This window comes from Chionomys nivalis, chromosome 4 (assembly GCF_950005125.1).
Source record: "Chionomys nivalis chromosome 4, mChiNiv1.1, whole genome shotgun sequence".
NCBI classification, from domain to species: domain Eukaryota; kingdom Metazoa; phylum Chordata; class Mammalia; order Rodentia; family Cricetidae; genus Chionomys; species Chionomys nivalis.
The window spans coordinates 119,402,521-119,424,569 of record NC_080089.1 but is presented as its reverse complement, the minus strand read 5'-3'; the positions used below and the strand labels follow the sequence as shown (position 1 = coordinate 119,424,569).

General features: G+C 44.4%; 2 protein-coding genes and 1 non-coding gene across 3 annotated transcripts in view; 1 reads left to right on the top strand and 2 right to left on the bottom strand.

The window, feature by feature from the left end:
• Sacm1l (SAC1 like phosphatidylinositide phosphatase) overlaps nucleotides 1-7,399 on the bottom strand; it is a 55,527-nt gene extending 48,128 nt beyond the window's left edge. The window contains exon 1 of the mRNA XM_057768207.1: nucleotides 7,249-7,399. Coding sequence (XP_057624190.1) covers nucleotides 7,249-7,280 — 32 coding nt within the window. The 5' untranslated portion in view covers nucleotides 7,281-7,399. The remainder of the gene's footprint in view (nucleotides 1-7,248) is intronic.
• Nucleotides 7,400-7,691: 292 nt separating this feature from the next.
• Trnar-acg (transfer RNA arginine (anticodon ACG)) lies at nucleotides 7,692-7,764 on the top strand. Its single transcript has one exon. It is a non-coding gene; the product is annotated as a tRNA-Arg (tRNA).
• Nucleotides 7,765-12,157: 4,393 nt separating this feature from the next.
• The window catches only part of Limd1 (LIM domain containing 1), a 54,945-nt gene continuing 45,053 nt past the window's right edge, over nucleotides 12,158-22,049 (bottom strand). Inside the window, exons 5-8 of the mRNA XM_057768813.1 lie at nucleotides 17,061-17,191; nucleotides 16,576-16,627; nucleotides 15,858-15,926; nucleotides 12,158-14,375 (exon numbers count right to left, since the gene is read on the bottom strand). Of these exons, the coding sequence (XP_057624796.1) occupies nucleotides 14,238-14,375; nucleotides 15,858-15,926; nucleotides 16,576-16,627; nucleotides 17,061-17,191 (390 nt within the window). The 3' untranslated portion in view covers nucleotides 12,158-14,237. The remainder of the gene's footprint in view (nucleotides 14,376-15,857; nucleotides 15,927-16,575; nucleotides 16,628-17,060; nucleotides 17,192-22,049) is intronic.

Below are 22,049 nucleotides of genomic sequence, written 5' to 3'. Positions count from 1 at the left end.
AAAAAAAAAAGGGGGGGGGGGAGAGGGAGAGGGGAAGAAAGACAGACAGACAGAAAAAAGAAAAACATTTCATGGACAGTTTAGGGAAGCTACAGAAAGTCTAAAACTGCTTGCTCTGGCTACCGAGAGTGCAAGCTCCATCCATGTTGGAGAGGGCAGCACTTCTTTAGTAACTAGCAGAGGGCTGCTGTTGTGATCCATGTAAACTGGATAGTGGCAGAACAGGTGTGAGCAGAGATAAAGATCTGTGGCTGGCACAAATGCCCCTTCTGTGGCTCTACAAGTAGGTTGGTTGTTGGAGTCACTTGGTGAGATGAATAAGAAACACCTCACCCTACTGTGCTGCCCTACTGTTGCCAACATTAGGCACCCCTAAATTGTCCCAAGTGGCATTTTCTTATCATTAGTAATACAGCAATGATTATTCAATATAATGTCAGAGATCAAATGATGATTAAGGCAGAGTTCTAGCACAAGAGCCCTTGGTCTTATCTCTCAGAGAGATGCTGCCAGAACCTAAGTTGCGGATTCTGCCCGACCACTATTCTGATAATGTAATTAAAATGTTCTCTCTTATTTCTTCCACATTTATAAACAAACACATTTTTCAGGTTTTGAACACAAAATCTACCTGGTTTAAATCAAGTAAGGTCGGACCCAGTTTGATGGCACATGCATTTAATCCCAGCACACAGAAGGCAGAGGCAGGAGGATCTCTGTGAGTTTGAGGCCAGCGTGATCTACATAGTGAGTGCCAGACCAGCCAGGGCTACACAGCGAGATCCTGTCTCAAAAATAAAATTAGAGGGGGCTGGAGAGATGGCTCAGAGGTTAAGAGCACTGCCTGCTCTTCCAAAGGTCCTGAGTTCAATTCCCAGCAATCACATGGTGGCTCACAACCATCTGTAATGGGGTCTGGTGCCCTCTTCTGGCCTGCAGGCATACACACAGACAGACTATTGTATACATAATAAATAAGCAAATATTTAAAAAAAAAAATAAATAAAATAAAATTAGAATTCTGGCCGGGCGGTGGTGGCGCACGCCTTTAATCACAGCACTCGGGAGGCAGAGGCAGGCAGATCTCTGTGAGTTCGAGGCCAGCCTGGTCTAGAAGAGCTAGTTCCAGGACAGGAACCAAAAGCTACGGAGAAACCCTGTCTCGGAAATAAAAAAAAAAAAAAAAAAAAAAGAATTCTGGTATTGAAAACTTATACTAATTTGTATGGAAGAAAGCGTAGCTACAACAAAAACTAGAGGATGAACAGTAATGTACTCTGTATGAGAGGAAAGTACGTTTCAGTGCTATAATTTTCTTTCATTGGTGTTGGATTTTCATAAGGTGAAATTTATCAATAAAAGTTTGCTTAATTAAAAATGGTATTCTAGACTTGGATTAAAAACATGAACAAAGCTGTCGCTGATATTTCTAAGGGCAGTAACTATGGCTTAGGATCCTGCTAGACACAGAAGCACAGCGTCATCTGCTCTTCCTGTGCCCTTTCCCTCTGCTCATTCCCCACCACTCATTAACTGGCCTTAACTCTGATCTGAAATATAGCTGCATATATAGCAAATTTTATGTTCCTTAGGCATCATTTCAAAAGCTGATGAGATTTTTTTAAATCAAGTACTTATAGTCAAAAATAAACAAATATTCCGTGATGCAATTGTTGCTGGCGTGCATGGTTTGCTTCTACACCCTCACCAGTGGCCACACTCTGCAGACAAAGGTACTGGCTTTAGCCCACTGGTGCTTTCACTGGCTTAGTGACAGAGTAAACAATTTTAAACATCATTTTCTTTTATCCTAGCCAAGAAAATGTTACTAGTAATATAACAATGGTCATTTAATACATATTCTCAGAAATTAAACTGTGGATTAAGGTAGACTTCTAGGACACCTAGGACAAAGCTAACAGTGGGCTTCAGGTCTGATGCTACTCTTCAGGTCTACTCCGTTTTCCCCCTTCTTGCCTTCCTCTACCAATCTCCCTACCTTTTGGTGCCCTAATTTCTGACAGGTCAAATTTGAAAACTGATTTAAGAAGAGAGAAAAATATGTTGTCTGATGAGAAATTTAATTTTAACAAGTATCATGGAAGCCACGTTCTGCCAGGAAGTTTTCAAACTTAACGCATAAACAGGTTATACTGCACTCTCAACTAACAAATGCACAGCATAGACTTCATGGTAACTAAAATAAAGAACCTATCAGGTCTAGGCTCACATGTATCCCAAGATAGCTACAATTGTGACCCAACAAAACAAGACTATAAACACACTAACAATCAGACTCCTCCAAACCAGATCTTAATTCTTCAAGCCCACTATGGTAGCCAGTATAGTAGTGCACCAGTAATCCTAGCACCTTTGAGATAGAAGCAGAAAGACGAGAAAGGAATTCAAGTAATCCTTGAGTTCAAAACCAATCTGGGCTCAAGAGAACCTTTCTCAAGCAGGATTCTCTATTATGACCTTCCAAAGCCTCCTCTGAACACAAACCTTTATCATCCGCACCTAATTTCATAAAGAAAACTACAACTGAGCCACACCCTTCCCTCCATGCAAAGCTGTGTGAATACTGAGTGTGCACTGCAGTGAGCTTGGGTGGCATCTGCTCTCTGGGCGTCATCTCATTCTTTTAATGCATAGCTGTGACAATGTTTAAGAAAGGTGAGTTCGCGAGGAAATAGTATTTCTTTCCCCTAAAGGTATGGATACTTCTTTTCAAAAGATTTGTTTTATTATTATTCAATTTTGTGTGTGTGTGTGAGACAGAGAGACAGAGAGACAGAGACAGAGACAGAGAGAGAGAGAGAGAGAGACAGACAGACAGACAGACAGACAGAGAATATGAGAATGAAGGTGCCAGCGGAGCCCAGAAGGCAGTTTTGAATTCCTCGGAATTGGAGACGAAGGCAGTTGTAAACCACCCTATGGGGGTGATGGGAAAAAACTCGGGTCCTCTGGAAAAACAGCAAGTGCTCTTAACCATGAACCATCTCTCCAGCTCAGGATAGGGTATTTTTTTTCAGAAGCAAACTACCACCTGCTTCAGTATGTCCACCATGTGAACTACATGTGGCTGAGAACAGCTATGAAAGCAACCTGATACACAATCCTAAACTTACCCAGCATATTTTTTGTTTAAAAGCAATTGTGCAGGTGTGTGTGTGTGTGTGTAATGCTTTTATTTATTTATGTATTTGCAGCTTAACAGCATGGTTCTCAACAGTGTATGCTGTAAATAATAAAGCCATTTTACAATGTCAAAATGATGTCGGATTCCTTTTTGTATGCTGTGAATATGTTTTATTACCATTGGTTAATAAAGAAGCTGTTTGGGCCAATGCCTTAGTAGAATATAGCCAAGTTGGAAGAGATATATATAGAGAGAGTAGAGTCAAAGAGACACAATGTAGCTGCCGAAGGAGAAAGTCTCCAGCCAAAACCTCACCTGGTAAGCCACAGCCTCTTGGCAATACAAGGATTAGTAGAAATGGGCTAGTTCAAGATGTAAGAGCTAGTTAGAAATATGCCTAAATCATTGGCCAAACACTGTTGTAATTAATATAATTTCTGTGTGATTATTTGAGTCTGAGTGGCCAGGAAAGGAATGAGAAGGCTCTGCCTACAAAAAGCTAGATACACCTAAAACTATTCTCTGCCCATCCTAGGTTTTTTATGTTGGCTGACATTTAAAGAGGAGGGTGGTGCAGGGTGGCTTTAATATTATCCAATAATGTACTTTTCTATTTTTGCAATTTCAGATTTACTGTGTCTGACATTATTCATGCTTATGTGAGAAGCCTAAAAAGTTAGGCATGTTCACCAATATCTATAATTGTAGCACTGGGAATGGTGAGGCAGGACAATCATGAATTCAAGGCCAGCCTGGGCTATATAGTAGGACTCTGTCTTTTAAAACAACAGCGAGGCAGTGGTGGTACATGCTTTTAATCCCAACACTTGGGAGGCAGAGACAAGCAGATCTCAGTGAGTTCAAGGCCTACAGAGTGAGCTACAGGACAGTCAGACTGTTACACAGAGAAACCCTGCCACAGAAAACCAAAAAGAAAAAGAAAAAAAAAACAAGATTCTGTTTTCTATATGAAAAACACATACACACACGTCAACTATTTTCTCTTACCAGAACTCAGTTTTACAACTGGCTATCCACAGACTAAAGAGAACATCTGATAAGAAAGAATCATTTGAATAATGCAATGGAATGGAAAGATCACTGGACTCTTGGCCAACTGTGGTTCAAGGTTGACTCTGCCACGGCTTAGTGCTTGACCTATGTGACCAGGACACCCTGTGACTTCGCATAGGCACTGACAATAATATACAGGAAAAGACGTAAGCCTCTGCTGCAGAAGAACACAAGCCAAATTATTCCAGACTCTGCTCTTCTTGAAGTAGTTCCTGGAGATTTGTGGAATAGATGATCCTCAAAGGTTCATGCTAAGCATTGAAAAGAATTAGAGAAGAAATCAACATTAAGGTATTGATCATGTTTTAGATATTCAACCTTGTTGGATAAACAAAATATAAGTAACTATTATATCTCACATGACAAAGTGGCTCAAATAGTACTTTGGATTGGTCATTCTATCTTTCAGTCCTCTCGTCTATGAAAGAGTAAGCAGAATGTGTAAATCATGTGGATATTTGGTGCCCAGATCTTGTGACAATAAATCCTCACTTTTGGCTTGAAAAATAATAAAGGAGCTCAATGAAGGAAACCAGATTCTCAGAGAAGGTTATCTAGGAAACACTTTGAGTACTTTGTCTACAAACTTTTTAACATTATGAAGTATAAACACTCCTATTTTCAGGAAAAAAAGTTATTCACAGAGGCTGAATAATGTGCCCAGGATGCAAAGCTAGTAGAACATTTAAGAAGTTAATAATCCATTGTCTGTTCCTGAGATCTCCCTTCTTCACTACAAATGTGGCTGACCAGCACGGAGACAGGAGGGATGAAGAAAGCACTCCAGCAGAAATATCAAAATAAACCCAACATGAGCCAGGCAACGGTGGCACAAGTCTTTAATCTTAGCACTGGGGAGTCAGAGGTACGTGGATCTCTGTGAGTTTGTGGCTAGCCTGGTCTACAGAGCTAGTTCCAGGACAGGCACCAAAGCTACACAGAGAAACCCTGTCTCAAAAAAACAAAACAAAACAAAACCACCCAACATGAAGCTAGAAGAGGAGTAGCAAACTTTAGCATGACTTACAGGAAATAAAGTTAAAAGATCATAAAGAAATTAGAATTTAGGTGGGTAAGAAATGTGGGCTTGATCTTGTAGGTCAATAAAATGGAAGTGAAAATTCTAAGCTAAGAATTAGAAGATGAACAAAACATATCTGGAACGTAGATATTTTAACAAGGCAAAGATGGACTGAAGAAAATGTATGACAATGTACTAAAGGTTATTATTTAATATTCAAACACTTCAACATTTAGTTAAGTTATATACCCGTAGTATATCTATAATAAAGTAACTTTTCATACATGGGCTTTGTAGGCATTTTTTAAAAGTGGCTACTATGTCCTACCAATTCTTAGATAGGTAAGCAACTAATTCAACCTACAAATAGCTCTAAAACAGAATATTCTCTGTTCAAGGGCCATATTTGAAAGTTTAAACAGGAGGGCCAAAGAAAGGGTGAAAACAGATTCTAACTCACAAACCCTTTGCCCAATAAAAAGCTGCAACAAAGTTCTATCTTCACATTTATAGAAACATCCAAAACCTAAAGAATGATAGTGACTTCCACATAGCCCCAGATTCAGTTTCCACTTCAATACAATACGTAACTCAAATTCAGTTTCTACTTCAATGCAAAACCATTGTTCCCACCACTAGATGATAAATTTTCCTTCTCTTTCATGTACATAGAGGATGTCTGCCTGTACTAAGGTCTGAACTGGGGAGACTTAGTGCCTTGGGCAACTCAAAACTCACTCTCCTAATTCTCAAGTTATCCATCTCAGTCTTTAGCTGCAGGAAAACACAACAACATCCTGTAACCTAAAGCGGAGCTGCTTCAAGCTTAAACACACCTGAGACCTAGTATGGGATCATATTCAACCCTTCAACAACTATCAGGTGGACAATAGCCTAATTTGCCAGTAACGTTCATGCGACTCCGGCCCAACACAGACCAAATACACTTTGTTTCAACTGTCACCAGTGAGGTGATTGCTCACTGTGCAAAGGAGAAATAGTTAAAAGAAGAAATTGGGGGGGGGGATGCAGCTGGGGTTTTCAAAGAGAACTGTAGCAAGTGGAAGAGGGACAAAGGGTGAACCAAAAAAAACAATTATCACCTCTTTTCAAAACACACAAGGCGTTGAATAGATGGCCTCCTAATTCTGCACACCTAACTTTATACTGAACTTTTCAGTTACTCATAAGGAGCACCCAAACTACATTTGTTTCTCTGCAAACGAATTAGAATGTCAATGTCTAAGTAACAGGATATTCTAATTTGGCTTTCCAAAAGTTGTATTTGTTTCTGCTACTAAAGGCATTCCCAGTCTATGGTCCGTGACTTTCAAACAATCTCGAGGTAAATAATTAAAGCGATTAGGGTGAAAATATTCGCCCAATAAAGAGTGCAGGTGCGGAGAGTAACAGCATGAGGAATCCCTCCTTTAAAACACAAACACACACAGGACGAGCCAAAGAGCTTATGTCTATTTTTGCAACTCTAAACCAACGGCTAGATCTCAAAACCTTAAGCACCTAGCTTTGCTAAAAAGTCAGTTTTACTGTGCCAAACTAGAGGCAAGCCCCTAGCTCTCAACGCAGACTGTAAAGCACAGTAAATTCGTCTGGCCCTTCGGACGACTCACTGAATTTCCGCAGCACCCTAAGAAGGTCTCGTCCTAGAGGCTCCCAGGCCCGGAGAGTCAGAAACCAAGGTCTGCTCCGGCGGCGGACGCCAAAGCACTCCCGGAGGTCCAGTCAATAAGGCCTCTCCGAGCAGCCACACCGGAAAGTCGACCGCAGCCTCCGCTAGAGCTGCGGGCCCCGGCTCGGCTCACCACAGTAGGCCCAGCGGCGAGCGAGGCTGCGGGACACCGGGGCCTACGCTGCGGCCGTGCCGGACGAAGAGAGCCGAGCCCGCTCGCCTGGCCAGTGGGGGCCGCGGCGCCCGCTCGCCCCGCAGCCCTTTCCTGTCAGCGCCCGCAGCCCTTTCCTGTCAGGGCCCGCAGCCCACCGGACTCACAGCTTCAGCTGCTCGTAGGCCGCCGCCGCCATGGTGCACCCGCGCCTCCTTCCTCTTCTCTCCACCCGCAGCGGGGCCCGACACCACCTCGGCTACGGCGCGGCCGCTCTCTAGGTGCTGTAGCCCAAGGAGCCTCGGCCTGGTCCCACCCCCTCCCGGGACCGCCTCTCGGGAGAGCACGGAAGCCCGCGGCGGACAAACCAGTGCGCCAGCCGGGACCGCCGAGACACGCCTCCGACGCACGGATTGGAGCGAGGCAAGAACGTCTTGACGTCGCCGCCGGAGATTGGTGCAACGCACTGCGGTAAGAGGCGGGGTCCCGGTTGTGCTGCTCTGAGCAGAGCTGCTCAACGAACCGACAAGAAGGGAGCACTGCAGGCAGGAAGCCTGTTGAAACTGCGTAATCGGAGATCAGCCATCGCGGAAAGAGGCCCTTCAGCACTGGGCCAGTGGCGCAATGGATAACGCGTCTGACTACGGATCAGAAGATTCTAGGTTCGACTCCTGGCTGGCTCGTAAAGTGCCTTTTTTCCCCCCTCTCTACATAGATGAGTTGAATGTTGCAAAGCCGCCTCAAAAAAGATCATAGTTAGAATATCAAAGTATCTTAAATTTTAATGCTACACAAAATAATACTTTTTCTTCTTCTTTTTATTTGCCATTTTTGAAACCCAGGATTGTCTAAAGCGGTTTGCAAATTTCCTAGCGACCCGTTCTTAAAGCTGCTCAGGAGTCTGTAAACCAGTACAGTTAAGAAAACACTCCTGAGAGTGGAGGTTCGCAATCAGGGATGTGCGTGGCCGAAGGCTCCCTGCAGGTGGAACACAAGGCGGCACTGATGCCAGAAAGGCGCTGCTTCTGTTCCGCAGCGCAATGGCGGGGCAGGGGACCTGGAACGCTACAGGCGGCCTTGGCTAGTTCTGCCTGCAAAGACAACCTGACCTCCATTCCACAAGGAAACCTTAAAACTTCAGGGATTTCACAGTAAGAGACCCAGAAAAGCGAGCGCATGACGATTCATTTTACGCGAGACCAGAGATAGTTGTGACCTAAAGGGGCTCAGCCTATTCGTTTAACTAGTCATTCGATGATTATGTCCTAGATAGCATAACCTAACACCCCAAGAGTTTATTTAAAATGTGCCAAATACAGGAAATTGTTGGGGACAGAAATAGAGCCGGGACAAGGGGTGTGACTCACTCTTGCAGCGCTGACTGACCTGGATGTAGACTAGGCTGGTCCGGAACTCAAATGAGACCTCCCTGCCTCTGCTTCTAGAGCAAGACAGCAAACCCGGCTTCTACATTGTGGGGGTTTTGTTTGCTTATAATGAATTTATAGTGGTTTTTGCTTTGGTTTGTCCTTAATTTGTGTGTGTGTGTGTGTGAGATTTAAGGTCACCATTAAATATTCCTTGAAGATGTTACATAAGAAAACTAGGTATTTTAAGCATAAATTTTATCGTGGAGATATGAGTTGTTGCCAGTTTTGACACTTATAAAATGACACTGGCTGGGCGGTGGTAGCGAACACCTTTAATCAATGCTGAGAAGGCAGAGGCAGGCGGATTTCTGTGAATTTGAGGCCAGCCTGGTGTTCAGAGCTAGTTCCAGGGGTGTTACACAGAACCCTATGTGCTCCACCACCTATCTCCCCCACCAAAAAAAAAAAAAAAAAAAGGAGGAAAGAGGAAGGACGATAAGAAGATGAAGAAAAGACTATTTGAATGTCTTCCATTTGTGTGTTTGGGGGGTTGTCTTATATATAAGACAGCAGGCCTTTACCTGGCTATGGAAGATGGAATTGGAACTCTAGATTCTACACGCTCCCAAATGTTGAGATTACAAGCATGCACCCACACCTGCTCAAATGTTCTTGCTTTAAGATGTTCTATTTGGTTTAGCCAGGTAGACATTTTAAAGGTCCATTTCCTAAGCATTTAGGTTTTTGGTAGATATTTTCAAATCACTTTGTGGAAGAACTAAAGCAATATGCCTCCTGTCACCAGCATGTTTCCACACATGCTAAAAACATTACACATTTTTACATACATATAAATTAGATATTCAGGTCTTATGTAGCGGCATATACCTATAATAATACAATTGGAGAGACAAGGGTATTAATTTTGGGGCCCTGTCTATAAATAAATAAATAGGGCATCAACATACAAATATAGTTATAAATTGTAGTTTCTTTGCAGTTATAAGTGAAAAACACTACTCCCTTTTTACTTCTATTTCTTGGCCTGATGATTATTTTCTCTTGGTGTATTCAATTTTTTTCTCACAAACTTGACCTCTAAAAATATTAATTTCCACTTTGTGTACGTGTGTATGCGTGCACATGCACTTGAGTGCAAGTGCTCCAGAAGGCTAGAGATATGAGATCCGCCTGGAGCTGGGCGGGTGACATCCACCAAGGCAGGTGCTTGGGACAGAACTCGGGTCCCCTTTTGTTGTTTACAGTCTTTCTGCCAGTTTATCCTTGTTTAACTTAATTTTCACTCATATAATATTCACTCATATATAGGTGCTTTTTAAATTGTTTTGTGCTTGTATTACTTTTACCGTAATCTGCTTATACTTTATCTTGATCATTTTGATGTAACTAAGTCTTTCAGTCTTAAAGCCTGTCAAACTGATCAATCACTCAGTGTTTCTCTAAGCATTTTATTTAGGAGGTGGTGGCGCATCTCTTTATCCCCAGAACTAGGGAGGCAGACACAGGTGGATCTCTGTGCGTTCAAGGCCAGCCTGGTCTACAGACCCAGTTCCAGGACAGCCAGGGTCACACAGAGAAACCCTGTCTTGAAAAACAAACAAACAAACAAAGTCAACCCATACAGTGTTACCCTATTTTTCCAGAAAAAGAAACTAAACTTAAGGTCATGAGCTCTTGATTCCAAAGCCAGCCAAGCCCCAAGCAAGAGCTGAGTGAACCCCCAGAGGTCCGAGGTCACAGCTGTTCAGTATGTCACCTTATTTCTATCCCTGATTATCCCTCAACTCACCAGCTCTGGGCTCACTGGTCATTTCCTCTCTTTTAATAAAATGGGAATTTAGTTTGTATCCTGCTTCATAAGGCTTTAGAAAGAATCCTTCCAGTTGATTAGCCACTGCCCTGGCCTGCAGAGCTCCTTCTCAGCCTCTCTAACAGGTACAGACTCAAAGTCTGGCCTTTCTTTACCAGCTAGGATTATAAATTAAGGCCTTTGTGAACATGAAATGAGACTGAAAGATGGGAGAGTAGTTCATACAGAATTAGGCATTTTTCGGTGTGCCTGTGCACATATATACATATGCATGTGAGGTCAGCGATCAGCCTCAGGTGGTCTTGTCAGTTGCTGTCCACCTTATTTTCTCTTTTGCAGTGAGATGTTCATCATACATTCTGGCGAGACTGGCCATATCTGTGCCTGTTTACGCTTGGAACAAAGGATCACTTAGTACAATTTTTTCCATTACAAAGTTACTTCAGAGGCTACCTGAAAACAAAATTAGGACTGATTCTTAGCCAAGAAAAATACAAAAAAAAAGAAACTGATTTCCTGGCAGATTTTTTTTTTCTTTTTCTTTTTTTGGGAGGTGGGGTTCAAGACATGGTTTCTCTGAGTAGTTTGGAGCCTGTCCTGGAACTCACTCTGTACACCAGGCTGGCCTCGAACTCAGAGATCCACCTGCCTCTGCCTCCCCAGTGCTGGGATTACAGGCGTGCGCCACCACTTCCCAGCCCTGGCAGTTTTCATGTATGTGCAGGTATGTATGCATGCATGTCGAACCCAAAGGACAACCTCTGTATCCACCTCCTTTCAAACAAGGTCTTTCAGCCTGGGGCTCACTAACTGGGCTAGACTAGTAGGTCATCAAGCCCCAGATATCTGCTTGCCATTGTCTCCCCAGAACTGGGACTATGAGAGAACACCACTGCATCTGACATTCTTAAACAAATTATGAGAATTGGCCTCTTCATGAAAACACTTTACTGAGTTATCTCTCTCCTCCTAAGACAGTTTTGTTGTTTTGGTTGAGACAGGGTTTCTCTGTGTAGCCTTGGCTGTCCTGGAACTCACTCTGTAGACCAGGCTGGCCTCAAACTCACAGAAATTCACCTTCCTCTGCCTCCCGAGTGCTGGGATTAAAGGTACATACCGCCACCGCTCAGTCCTGAGGATTTTTACAAGTATATTGTACAACCAACCATAGTTTGCAGTCAAGTCTAACAGTGTTATCTGCAAGGAATCTATCTGGTAGACAGCACTTTCACTGAGTAAGAAAAGGGTACTACAGAACAGTATCTAATACATGCAAAGGACTATAGATTCTGAATCTTCTTAACAATCCTGTTTTGTATTTTGTGTGACTGAAGGCCATGCAAACCAAGCCATGGCAGTATTTTAAGGTGTTCAGAAAGCTTTTGAATGCTTTGATCCTTCTGCCCACCACCTGGATTCAGCATTGTATCCTCACAGGACTCAGCTGAGAGGAAGCTCACTTAGGCACTAGCCAGGAGAATGGAAAGTCCTGTTGTTAACAGGTAGCCAGTAAGTCAGTCAAGGCTGAAGGTTCTTCTGAAACCTAAGGGCAGAATGAGAAAAGGGAGGGCAGAGTCTAGACCTGGGTCTGAGATCAGTCTCCAGCTCCTTAGTTTTATCCAAAGTACAAGCATTGTACAGGAGTCTTGAAAAAGCTATTTCTCTAACTTTCAAGTCAGAGTATCCCAAGTTCCTGTGTTTTCTTCCTACATGCTTATAAATATAATCTCCCTACAGCTCTATGTGGCCAAAATTTATAGTACATTTAAAATCCCAGATAAGTGGACATCTCTTCATGTTTTCTGTGCATGGACCTGAGATGGAGAAAAACAACGAATAAATGACACCTAGAGAAAACAATCCTAGGGCTTCTAGAAAGTCTGCAAATTCCTTTATTATTCTTTTTCAGTAATATAAAATGTATTTGCAAATACATCTGTATCACCTCAATCAGGAATTTCATTTAAAAAAAAATCAATCACAGAGTTTTAAACTGATTATTCAATTTGACAACAAATACCCTATACTTCTGACATTGATTCCAATGAAATTTTCTTCAATCATGTTGACTCAAAACCAGCACCTCAAGGATGGCAAAGATATACTGGCTCATTTCCTTTCCCTGCCAGCTTTGCCAAAGACAAACTAGATAAGTTGAAGGGAAGAAAGGGGCCTGGCTTCAGGGTCTATCTCCTTAGCCCCATATATTCCTAATTTTGTTGTTGTTGTTTGTTTTAAGGGGGTATTTCTAGAACAGGAAACAAGGAAGTAACATCTGGCTAAAAGATACCAATAGAATGAACCTTATAAAAAAATAAAGATGGTCCTGGTCCCCCGCGCCAGTTCTGAACTTCTCACAGGCAATGGAGGCCAGCAGAATCGAAACAGCCTACGTGTAGAGCTGGGGCCCAGTCAAGAGTCCACATTCACCTGTGGCGGGGCTCCACTGGCCGTGCTTCATCACCCACGCCAGCTGCTGGGTGCCCAGCCTGACTGGCAGATGTGAGATACTGCAGCCCTTCCTGCCACGAGTTGTGGGGCACTCCTTGAAGATACAAGGACAACTGGAAAACCATTTTGTTTTTGGTTTTCCAGTTTCTCCCATTTGAACTGCCAAGAAGACACTGACCTCTGGCCGCAGGAAGTGATAGGCAGGGTTAATAATGTTCTTTAGTGCTGGGTGGATTTTTATTTTTTCTCTTTAAAGTTTTTCGAGCGGGGCCAGGGCCTCCGATGTTGAGGATAGTCTTTAACTCCTGCTTTACAAACCAGTCTCCCAAATGGCGGAAGGACAGGCGCCCACACATCCAGCCTAGAAGTGGTCTTAACATTTTGTCGGTGTGTGGTCTTCCTCTTGGCGCGGCTACCCCAGGAGCCAGCATGTAGAGGCACATGGGGCCGGAGTGCTGATTTCAGTTGCATCTTGTCTTGAAAGGCCTTGCTTTGCAACTATACTGCTTAGCTGCAGTAAAGAGTGGAAATCAGCCACTGCTGATACAACAACAGTCTCCAATATGATGGGCGGATTCCACCTAGATCCTTGATTTAGTGAAAACTATCTGTGAGGTATGTTTTGTTTGTGGGAAAAAAAAAAGTGGAGAGAAATAATGAAGGGGGAAAAACAGTAAAAAGCAGTGTACCTTATATTGGTTTCTTCAAACCGAATGAAGGTGCTGAGAAGTGGACAGGAGAGAGAACCCTGAAACAAGCTCAGGAACATCCTCAGGCACTCCCTCCCTCTGGTGCTAGCTTTGAGAACTTACACACGAAACCCTCCTTTCAAAAGGAGCTCTCTCCCAGGATGTGGAGCTCAAGAGGCTGAGGCTCACCTCAGGACGGCAACTCCAATGTCAGACTAGAGGAAGTAAAAACAGCACCAAGAAGTGTACAAGGGGCTGGTGCCTGCACCAGTTCTCTCAGAGCTGGCTGTGTGGGGCAGGGCAGGCCTCTGCCACAGCTCAGCTGCCTAAGAAGTAGGAGGAAAGGCAGAGAGGCACACCAGGGAGACCCAGCCTCCCGGATGTCAAAGCTTGGCTCTGGTTTACCAAGCTAACTCCAAGGATACAAAGCTGCTCATCCCATCACTGCCTCTCTCTAGGAACACTGTGAAATGTGCTCAATCCAAAAGCCTATCCCCAGGAAACACGAACTGTTTCCAGGGAGTAAGATGTGTCCAGTTAACACGGGCCCAGCCTTGTGTCATATGCCACGTGCAAGCAGAGCATCTTCCTGAGTGGTTTAGTGTGGGTACAGCAACAGGGAAAAGCACTGGGGAAACACACAGACTTGATGGGGAGTGCACACTGCTGTGGTTAAAAGAAAGGTACCCTTCACACACACAGGAACTTGACCCCTGTCCCTCCTCTTCCTGTGCCCCAGCTCTGGGGAGCCCCCAGAAATACCCTCCAGACCCTCCCTGGGCAGCCCTGGCCCTGCATCCCCACTGTGTCTCTGGCTAGAAGTGGTGCTGGTGGACAGCCGCAGGTAAGGGTCCTTTCTCCAGCCTCTTGACATGGCAGGAGTGACAGAACAGGTGGTCCTCCAGCGGGTAGCAGCGGTGTCCATCCTCATCATTGAGCTCTAGACCACAGTCCTGCAAGGAGGCAAGAATGTCCCATGAGAGGAAAACAGACTGCAAGGGTAACACGAAACCATAGTCCACCAACTCAGCAAAGGGTGCTTCACAGTTGTGGGCAGCTGCCATCCAGTGCTGCCATCTAGTGGTGACCATAAAGCTCTCCAAGTGGGACTGACTGGAACTATAAGATGTGGCTTCACAACAAATACACACCAGGCTTCCAAGACAGAAGACACAACAAAGATAGAAAAATATCTTATAGATTTATATGGACTACAGGTTGAAATAATAACATCGTGCATCTTATGGGTTGGTTAACTAATCCCACACTCCCCCCTCTGTTGAGTTCATAGTGTCTCATGTAGTCCAGGCTTGCTGTGTCATCTGTAGTCAAGGAAGACCTTGAACTTTAGATCTTCCCGTCCCAGCATCCTAAGTGATGGAGTTACAGATATGCACCACCATTCCTAGTTTTTGAGATGCTTCATTCTGAACCCATGGTAGGCAAGCACACTACCAGCAAAACCACATCACCAGCATCCCCAACCTGTTTGTACCAGCAGAACCACATCACCAGCATCCCCAACCTGTTTCTTCCAACTATTCAACTATGGCTACTAGAAAAGGAAGAGACACACATAATTTCAATTGTGGCACTCATATTTTTTGTTGTTGTTTTGCTTTTTTGAGACAAGTTTTCTCTTTGTAGCCCTGGCCATCCTGGAACTTGCTCTGTAGACCAGGCTGGCCTTCACCTCAAGAGATTTGCCTGCCTCTGCCATCACTGCTGGGCGAGGCACTTGTATTTCTAATGGTCAACCAGGGTCATGAACGTGCAGAGAAGATTATTAAGTCTTCACTGTCTTCTCCAGACTCATGATGTACCACTAGCATGAGCCCATCTGCTTCTTCAGTGCTAGCAGTAAGACCCATCCACATGCTGCCAATACTCGCTGCTCTCCCTACCTACAAGACCACAAGTGAATGGAGTCTAACTGTAAGGATGAATCCACTCGGCGTGGCTGGAACTGGTGCAGTGACCTCTAGCTTTTCTTGCAGTCCTGCAGCACCTACGGATATCACACGGGGCACAGAGAGCAGCTCCCCTACACACGCACACCTTTATATCCACCTTGGGTATAAGCTCCTGGATTTCCAGGGCTCGGTTCAGACAGAAGCTTCTGACAGACGGAGCATTCGGTACCCAGGAGGGAAGATCACCATCCTCATTATACCCCTAAGTGACGGTCTGACTCTGAGTCACACTCTACACAAAATTCCGAGCTCTGTAGCTTCAGGGATGACAACTGCAAGCTTCAGAACTTTCTAGTTTTGAATTTGCAGAAAATGACATAGACCTCCACCCAAAACATCTGTTATTACCCCCATAAATCAGCTCCTGGAGAACAGACCTCAGAGAGATTTGGTGACCACCCTAGTCCCACGACATAGGAGGCCTTTAAAGGTAGGCTCTGGGAATGGAGATGGGGGGCCTACCTCACAGTGGTAGCACTCCACGTGGTAGTCTCTGTCCATGGACACAACACGGATGGTCTCATCTGAGCCCTGGGACAAAAGAAAAGCAGGACATGCAAAGAGGCCAGCTAGAATTCCATGGAATACCACCAGCTATGGGGAAGGGTAGGAGAGATTGTGGGGTAATAGAGAAGGCCTTGGGGGAGGGATATAAATCAAGAGTGAATACTAAACACTTATAGGAAAATTGCCAGATTCGGTCGATGTGAGAGTAGGGCCGGGGCAGTGTCAGAGACACTACCAAAAGAAACACCAATGGTGACGTATCTTCTTCTTTTGTTTTTTTTTTTTCGCATGTGTGTATATACATGATTGCATTGCACAGGCACACACAGGTGTGCACATGCGTGTAAAAGTCAGAGGCTTATGTTTGGTGTCTTCCTCCTCCACTCTCTATTTTACTCACTGAGGCACGGTTTCAGGGATATTTACTTTTAAAAGGTGAATAGAAGACAAGTATTCTCTTGCTCTAATCTAAGACAGTTTGGCCTGGTTCTTGGGACAAACAGGCACAAGAAGCACACGGAGCTAGGAAGCCAGTGCAGGACAAAGGGATAGTACTGGGCACTGGAGGGTTACCCTGAAAGGTGTAAGAACAGGTTACAGATCTTCTGAGTGAGTCAAGAGAGGCAGTCCAGTCTTTAGAAGACCTAGGAACAGATCGAGAAGATCATCTCACCTCTGGTGGAAGGATGGGAAGCCCACAGGCTGCGCACTTTGGGGCCAGCACCCTGCAGGAGAAAAAAAGGGAACACAGTGTTAGCAGAATATGAATGCCAACAAGGGCCTGCCAGGGCCCTCCATGGCTATCACTCAGGGTTATGTGGCCCTGGGCTCACTTTTTGGAATATGAACATTATTCCTGGCTGCTACAAGGCCATCTGGCTGCTTCCTGCTCCCCTAAGAATAAAGATGAAGCTGGCTGTTTGCTCCCGTCACAGCTGGGATGGTCGAATAAGCAGAGTGGTAGGAGCTAAGCCGGACTTGGTGCCTGGGGAAATTGGGCAAAGCTGGAGTCACGGGCTTGCTGGATTCCTCTGATTACAGTTGTGTGTTCTGCTTTATCACCAAATAAACTTTTAAAGAGTTCCTACAACCTTCCATTCTGCTGAGCTGAGTGGAGCCTATGTAAGGTTACCATTTACTCCCTTCCTCTCTCCTTACTTGTGGTAATCCCGGACACAGTAGATCTTGTTCTCGGAGTCCACGGTGAAAGGCACCCCATCCAGACACTCATTACAGATGACGCAGCGGAAACAGCCAGGGTGATAGGACTTCCCTAGGGCCTGCAGGATCTGAGGACACAAAGGGAACACTCGCAGAGACGAAGGGAAGGAAGGAGCATGAAGAAAGAGGAACACGTAAGTTGAGGGCCACATGCACAGCTGCACCATGGCACAGGCTCCACCTAGCCCAGAGTTTCGCCTGAACAGAGGTCAAGAGAGGGCTGGTCTGCTCGGCCCTGTGGATAGGAGAGGATCAAACAGGGACCTATGCAAATTCTCAGCTGCCGACGGGGAGGAGATGAAAAGCTCCTGTCTGATCCCCACTCATAGCAGAAACTCGTTCCTTCCTAAAAAGCCATGCAAGGCAGGGCTAACCCTGTCCTGGGACCAAAACCTCTGGGTAAACCAGCTAAAAAGAATCTACCCCTGATATGGAAAGCAGCAAGCATTCCAGATGGAACTTGGAGAACTTGGACAAAACCTCCCCACACTGAATCCTGGGACCCCTTCCATTCAGCTTTGATTCTACAGTGTGACAATCTAGACGCCTGGCCGGAGCCCTGATCATCTCAGATCCAAGTGTAGCAGTCTAAGTCCCTTTGCTGGATTGTTTTTGTTTGTTTGTGGGTTTTTTGTTTTTGTTTTTTGTTGTTGTTGGTGGTGGTGTTTGGTTGATTTTCGAGACAGGGTATCTCTGTAGCTTTGGAGCCTGTTCTGGAACTAACTCTTTTAGACCAGGTTGGCCTCAAACTCACAGAGATCCACCTGCCTCTGCCTCCTGAGTACTGGGATTAAAGGCATACACTACCACCTGGCTTGTGTGCTAACACAGCCCAGTATTGTCCTTGTTTTTAAAACAAAATGAAGCCTTTAATCCCAGCACTTGGGAGGCAGAGGCAGGCGGATCTCTGTGAGTTCGAGACCAGCCTGGTCTACAAGAGCTAGTTCCAGGACAGGCTCCAAAACCACAGAGAAACCCTGTCTTGAAAAACCAAAACAAAAAACAAAAAAAAAACAAACAAAAAAAAAAACAAAATAAAACAAAATGAAGGAAAAGGCCAAAGGGCTTTCCCTTCCTCTCTGTGTCATTTGATTTGGGTGTGATGCCTTGAACTACCAGAGCCTTTCCAAAACAAAAAACAGAGGAGAGGAGGGTAAACAGAGAAAAGAGAAGTCCAGGGGAGGGGAAGTGAGGAGAGGGGAGGAAAGGAAGCAGTAGGGTGGAGGGAAAAGATAGGAGATGGGGAGGAGAAGGGAGGAGAAGGGAGGAAAGGGGGGGGAGGGAAGAGGAAAGGAAAGAGGGAGTTGAGGGGAAGAGACAAAGGAAGAAAGAGGGTAAGAGGGTGTTGAGAAAGGAGAGGGGAGGGAGGAAAGAGAAAGGGAGCAGAGGAGAGAGGAGGGAAGAGGAGCAGGAAGGGGGACAGGGTGGAGGAGAGAGAGGAGGAGAGCAGGGGAGGGAAGAAGGAGAAAGAGGGAGAAGAGGCATTGGGAGGAGAGAGGAAATAGAAGAAAGGAAAGAGGGGAAAGGGAGAGGAGAACCAGGAAGGAAGGCACATCTTTGGCAAGGTCAGTGGGTCAGTAACAGAACTCAGGGGGAATGGTTGACTTATCACCTAGTCCTGTAAAGTCCTGTTCACAAAGCGTGGTCCCTGCATCTGCAACTTTAGCACTACCTGGGAGTTTGGTTTAAAAAAAAAAAAAAAAAAAAAGCACATTCTCAGACCCCACCCAAGATCTCCTCATTCAAAATCACCAGGTGTAATGTCTAGCAGGTGTCTTAAAATGGTGAGATGCCCCTGGTGGTGGTGGCGCACACCTTTAATCCAGCACTCAGGAGGCAGAGGCAGGCGGATCTCTATGAGTTCCAGGCCAGTCTGATCTACAGATCTAGGACACAGAGAAACACTGTCTAAAAAAGAAGAAAGAAAGAAAAAAGGAAAGGAAAGGAAAAAAGAAGGAAGGAAAGAAGGAAGGAAGGAAGGAAGGAAGGAAGGAAGGAAGGAAGGAAGGAAGGAAGGAAGGAAGACTAGATGCATGCTATAGGAGTCAGAGTTTTCTGTAATCTGCAGTGGAAAGCATCTTTGCTGATTTAGTGAGAGATTTACCTCTGCAATTGTCTGGGTCATAAAACAGCAAAAATAACAAAACTACGACATCACCATGAACAGGAGCACCCAATCCCAGTCTGCAGGGAACACAAGGAGCAGAGAGCAGTAAACAGGCCTAAGGAAAGGGACCTGGAACCTGGAAACCTGGAAACGCTCTGAGAGATGTGCTAGGATCCAGGTCCTTCCACTGGAAGTCTGAGTAGATAACTTCATAACACACTCCCCAGCCAGCACAAGAGGACTCTGCTGTCTCAGCTTGGATCTCACACTTCCTCCTTCCCTACTGGGTTTTACTGCCTCTAAAACCCTTCACCTGCAGCAAACTGCCAAAGAGGAACACCTGCCAGGCTTCCAAAGTCCACTTGGCAATCGGAATGCATTTCCTCTCAAAGGCGAAAAGAGATTCTTAGATTGACATAGTCCACTGCTTCTAAGGTCAGATTGAAAGAAGATACCATTTTGCTACATCCTGGCGAGCTTTTTAAATTCTGGCATTGAAGAATGGAGCCTATTTCAGAATATAACACTTTTTTTTAACAGTGTTTTCAAACAGACATTTTATACAGAGTTGGATAGCTGGGGCTCTGCTTTAGAGCTAAGTGGGTGTCTGCAAGAGTCTTTATGGGAAAGAGATGTCTCACTAGTTAAGACAGAGGACCTGAGTTCAGTTCCTACCACCCACATCTGGTGACTCACAACCACCTATAACTCCAGCTCCAGGGATCCTGATACCCTCCTCTGACCTCTATGAACACTCACATACATGTGCACATACTAACGCAGACATATATACATACAAGGACAATGGAATTTACACATAACACCTCACAGACACACATGCATACACATAATTTTTTTTTTTTTTTTTTTTTTTTTTTTTTTTTTGGTTTTCCGAGACAGGGTTTCTCTGTGGCTTTGGAGCCTGTCCTGGAACTAGCTCTGTAGACCAGGCTGGTCTCGAACTCACAGAGATCCGCCTGCCTCTGCCTCCCAAGTGCTGGGATTAAAGGCGTGCACCACCATCGCCCGGCACATACACATAATTTTAAAAAAATAAAAATATTTTTCAAAAAAACGTTTTAAAGTACTCTACATTATTAGAATTCTTGACAGCAGATGAGAATTATTTTTTATTTTTTATTTATTCTTTTCAGATGAGAATTCTTAAAGCTGGGAGTCACTCTTATACAGACAGGTATATGGGTATGGCGCATCTGCACACACACACACACACACACACACAGAGGGTGGGGGTAAAATGAGTGAAAAATCACATTCCTCAGTGTGGTGATTTGAATGAGAATGACTCCCATAGACTCATGTATTTCGATGCTTGATCTCTAGTTGATGAAACAGTTTAGGAGGATTTGGGAGGTGTGTCACTGGGGGTGTCTTTGTGTCCCAGTTAGCTCCCTCTCCCTCCTACTTTTGGACAAAGATGTAAATAAATAAACTTTTAGTTACTGCTTCAGTACCAATCTGCCTGCCTACTGTCATGGTCCTTGCAAAGATTCACTATGTAGTTAGTCTTGGCCTCGTGTATAGACCAGGCTGAACTGGTCTATATTCATGAACTCATCCTCTGGAATTGTAAGGCTCCAGTAAACTGTTTCTTCTATAAGTTTGCTTGGTCATGGTGTTTTTCATAACAATAAAAATGTAATTAAGATGCCCAGGGAGGTTTTGGCTAGCAGTGAGGCCACAGCTGTCACGGGGCTAAGCTGGGCTATGTTCAAGGCCTAGATGACAGCAGGTTCTCCTCATCAGCAGGAGGGTTCTGGTCACTGTTGCTTATAAATGTTAGTATATAACCAGAAAGAAAGCACATCCACCAAAGACATGTACAAGGACTGAGAATGTAGCTCAGTTGGTAGAGTGCTTGCCTAGCATGCATGAGGTCCAGGGTTCAATACCCAGCAACCCAGCACCAGACCAGACATTGTAGGACAATCCTTTAATCCCAGCACTCAGGAAGCAGATGCAGGTGTATCTCTATGAGTTTGATACCAGTCTGGTCTATATAGCGAGGCCAAGACTACATAGTGTTTCAAAAAATCAAAATAACACACACACACCACCACCACCAACAACAACAACAACAACAAAAATAGCACCACATATAGCCAGCAGTGATACATGCCTGTAATCCTATCATTCAGAAGCAGAGGCAGGAAAATCAGAAGTTTAAAGTAATCTCAGCCACTTAGCAAGTTTGAGATCAGCCTGGGCTACATAAGACCATCTCAAAACATTCCAAAACAAACAAAACAAAGGGAAAAACAAAAACCACATGCACAAGAGTGCTCTGAAGTGGTAGAAGCTTTGTGTACAAGTAACTCAAAAATAGTAAACACCCAATTTCATGCCATACAATAAAATCTACTTAGAAATAAAAACAAGGACTGGAGAGATGACTAGTGCTCAATCCTGCGTTTGAATCCTGCGTTCAATTCCTAACAACAACATGGTGGCTCACAACCATCTATAATGAGATCTTGTGCCTTCTGCTGGCCTGCAGGCATACATGCAGGCAGAACACTATACATAATAAATTTTTTAAAAAAGGAAAGAAAAACAAAGAAACTATTTCTATAGAGACCAATATGTGTGTGAAATCTCATTATGACTTTTTTTTTTTTTTTAGGCGGGTTTCTCTGTGTAGCCTTGACCATCCTGGAACTCACTCTGTAGACCAGGCTGGCCTCAAATTCAGAGATTTGCCTGCTTCTGCCTCCTGATTGGGATTAAAGGAGTACATCATCACTGTTCAACTCATGACATATAGGGATATTTTATTTATGTTTTAATAAATAAAGCTT